At 55.7% G+C, this 3,245-nt stretch overlaps 1 protein-coding gene across 1 annotated transcript; it reads right to left on the reverse strand.

Annotated features, from left to right (window-relative positions):
- Positions 1–2,697: 2,697 nt before the first annotated feature.
- Positions 2,698–3,222, reverse strand: TRAVEDRAFT_86247 (DNA/RNA polymerase; the record flags this gene model as incomplete). The annotated part of the gene is made up of 1 exon (XM_008042385.1): positions 2,698–3,222. A coding segment is annotated over one exon (525 nt), but the record flags the coding sequence as incomplete, so codon positions are not given.
- Between the last annotated feature and the right edge of the window lie 23 nt (positions 3,223–3,245).

A 3,245-nucleotide genomic window follows, 5' to 3' on the forward strand; every position in this document is an offset into this window, starting at 1 on the left:
TTGCACCGTTGGGTGCAGTGCGGCCGAGGGATCCTGTTGGCGGCGGACTGGTGCTGGTAGGGGAGCGGTGCCCCGTACGGGGAGGCGTACGCGTGCGGGAACCCGCCTTGCGCCATCGGGTGTAGTGGCGCATGCGACGGTCCCGCCCCTGCGTACTGGTTGGGCACCTGGTACGGTGCGGGGAGCTGTTGTTGGGACCCAGCTGAGTCCGGCTGCATCGCAGCGCCTTGCTGCTGAGGCGCGTTCTGCGCCGCCGGGTCCAAGACCATCTCGGTCTGGTTGGAAGTGGGCGAGGAGGGGTTGGACATGGTGGATGTCGCGGGCGGGTGCGTTGTGGGTGGATGGTGGTGAGGTGGCAGAGATCGACTTGCGACATAGCGAGCTCACCGCTTAGGACGGCGAGCTCGCGAGCGCCGGCGGAGTTCGAATCTCTGCCCGATCTGCCAGATCCCCGCGACGCGTCGCGTCTCGCGCCCACGTGATCGCGCTCGTCCATGCCGACGCGCGTCTACTCTGCTCCGTTCCCTGCGGTCGCCCCCGACCAACACTTACTTAAGTGTTTAGTTGCGGCTGCAACTACTTCTTACGGGGTAAACTGCGCCAGTTCTTGACACCCATAAGACGACAATACTCGTCTAGTGCGGCCAAGTCCTTACAGTGCTCGTAAGGTTCCCAGGTGTGGTCTCCGAGCGTCCACCGCACATGGAATTGACACTTTTGTCCGGTCCATTCGTGCCCGACGATTTCGTCCACCAACCATTCCGCGGTATCGTCCGCTCCGAAGTCGTAGAATGCGCGGGCCTCCCGCTTAGGGAACAACGCATCGTCGTTTGCCTCATGTTTCCGCAGTAGGGAAACATGAAAACGCGGGTGAATGCGTCGGTTCTTAAGCTCCGGTGGGAGGTCTAGCACGTAATTCGACGTGTTCGGAAAACTTTCGAGGACTTTGTATGGTCCGATGAACCTGGGCACAAGCTTTCGTGCACGTCCTTTCGGAACTGATAAGTTCTTCGTGGACAGGTATACGAGGTCGCCGACCTCAAACTCCGGCTCAGCCTGCCGGTGTTTGTTGGCGTGATAAGCCTGGGAGATCCGGGACTCGATAATAGCGTCATGAGCGCGTTCGAGGTTAGCCAGAGCTCGCTGGGCGAACTCGCGCACTCCCTGAAACGGAGTATCCGTTCGAATTCCACTCATGGACCGGGGCAAGTATCCGTAATTCAGTTCGAACGGTGCGAAGCCCGTAGTGGAACTCGTCGCTGAATTCAGCGCGAATTCCGCTAGTGGTAACTTCTCGTACCAATCGAGCTGGTCCGGAGAGACCAATGCCCTCAGAATTTGAGTAATGGAACGGATAGTCCGTTCCGTCAGACCGTCGGTCTGAGGATGGAAAGAGGTGGACATCATTAATTTGACTCCCATGAGTCGATGCAGTTCTCTCCAGAACTTCGATGTGAACTTGCTGTCTCTATCTGAGACTATGGACTCGGGTAGTCCATGAAGCCGGACGACTTCACGCAGATATATCATAGCCAGCTCGTCGGCGGTATTCGTAGTATTCACGGGAATGAGATGGACCATTGAGGTCAGACGGCATACTATCACCCAAATGTAGTCGTAGCCGTGCGACGACGGAAAAGGACCAACGAAGTCCATCGAGGTGGACGTCCACGGTTGTCGTGGAATGGGTAGGTTGTGTAGCAACCCTGATGGCAACTGGGTGGACGACTTCACGGTGTGGCAGGTGCCACAACTGAGACAATATTTGTCTACATCCTTCCGCAACGCCGGCCACCAGAACCAACGTCGTACGTACTCCGACGTACGTTGAGGACCGAGGTGTCCCAGAGCCGTATGCGCTTGATTCAGTATCAGCTCGGGAATTGAGCGGCCCTTGTAGATGGCCCGGGGAAGACAGACGACTTCCTCGTCTTGACGGTTCTTGGTGTAGATAATGCCGTCGCGTAATGCAAAGGAACTAAACCCCGCTGGGTTGCCTAATACCTTGGACAGTGCTCTGTCGGCGGTATACCCTTCGCGGATGGCTTGCCAGAAGCCATCATCCGATTCTACGTATTTTCGTAGGGACGGACCACTAGCCAATGCTTCCGCAAGTGTCGGTGATTTTGGCTCGGACGTATTCACGTCGGGGGTAGTTGAAGTGGGTTGATGATGAGCATACTGCTCGGATTCAACTACTCGAGCCTCTACTCGGTCCGTCGGGACTGGAGCGTCCGTGGTACGGGCTTCGCGAGCTGCCTGTTGGCGGGTACGACGTAGAATACGTCCTCCTCGTAGTTCAATGAGTCGGGATTGGGGAAGGTCATCCCCGTCCGGATCCAAACGCGCATCGGCGTTGACCATATCGTAGTCAGGAATCTCGTCATGATAGTTATCATTCTCGTGGTAACGAGATAAACAGTCCGCTACCTTGTTGAGTCTCCCGGGTACGTACGTGATATCGTACTTGAATCGCGCCAGATATTCGTACCAACGAATTTGGCGACGACTCGGGCGTTCTATGCCCTGCAAGAATTCCAACGCTTTATGGTCGGTTACGACGTGTATGGAACGTCCGAGGAGCTTGTCCTCCCATTTGAGGAGTCCCTCCATGATGGCGAGTGCTTCCTGCTCGTACGTATGGTACGCCTTCTGTGCAGAGGAGAATTTCTTCGACAAGAATCCTGCGGGCCTGCAGGTTTGCCAGTCCTTGCCCTGGCCGTACACGGCCCCAATTCCGTAGATGGAAGCATCGCAGATGAGCCAGATCGGCTCGGGCAATCGAGGGTCGATTGGCTTGAGAATGGGCACCTTACACGCCAAAGCTTTGATAGCTTCAAAACACTTGTCGTGTAGCGTACGCCATACGAATGGTTGGTCATTGCGGACCATCGCAGACAGAGGCGACGTATACGCCGTGACATCAGGCATGAAATGGGCTAGGTAATTCACTAGCCCTAGAAATCGTTGTACCTCATGGTACGATCGAGGAGTGCGCCAACTCCGGATACGACTCATTTTGTCGGTATCGGCGTGTAGTCCGCGATCATCGATACGATGGCCAAGACAATCTAAGTCTTTCGAGTATAAGTCGCATTTACTGCGGCTTAGGAAGAGCTTCGCCTTCCGTAATACCTCGAACACCTGGGCCAGGTGTTGCTCATGTTCTTTGAGCGTGTCCGAATAGACGAATATATCGTCTAGGTAGACATGTACGAATCGTCCGATAAAATCGCGAAATAGCG

Source organism: Trametes versicolor (genome assembly GCF_000271585.1).
Source record: "Trametes versicolor FP-101664 SS1 unplaced genomic scaffold TRAVEscaffold_8, whole genome shotgun sequence".
Classification (NCBI taxonomy): domain Eukaryota; kingdom Fungi; phylum Basidiomycota; class Agaricomycetes; order Polyporales; family Polyporaceae; genus Trametes; species Trametes versicolor.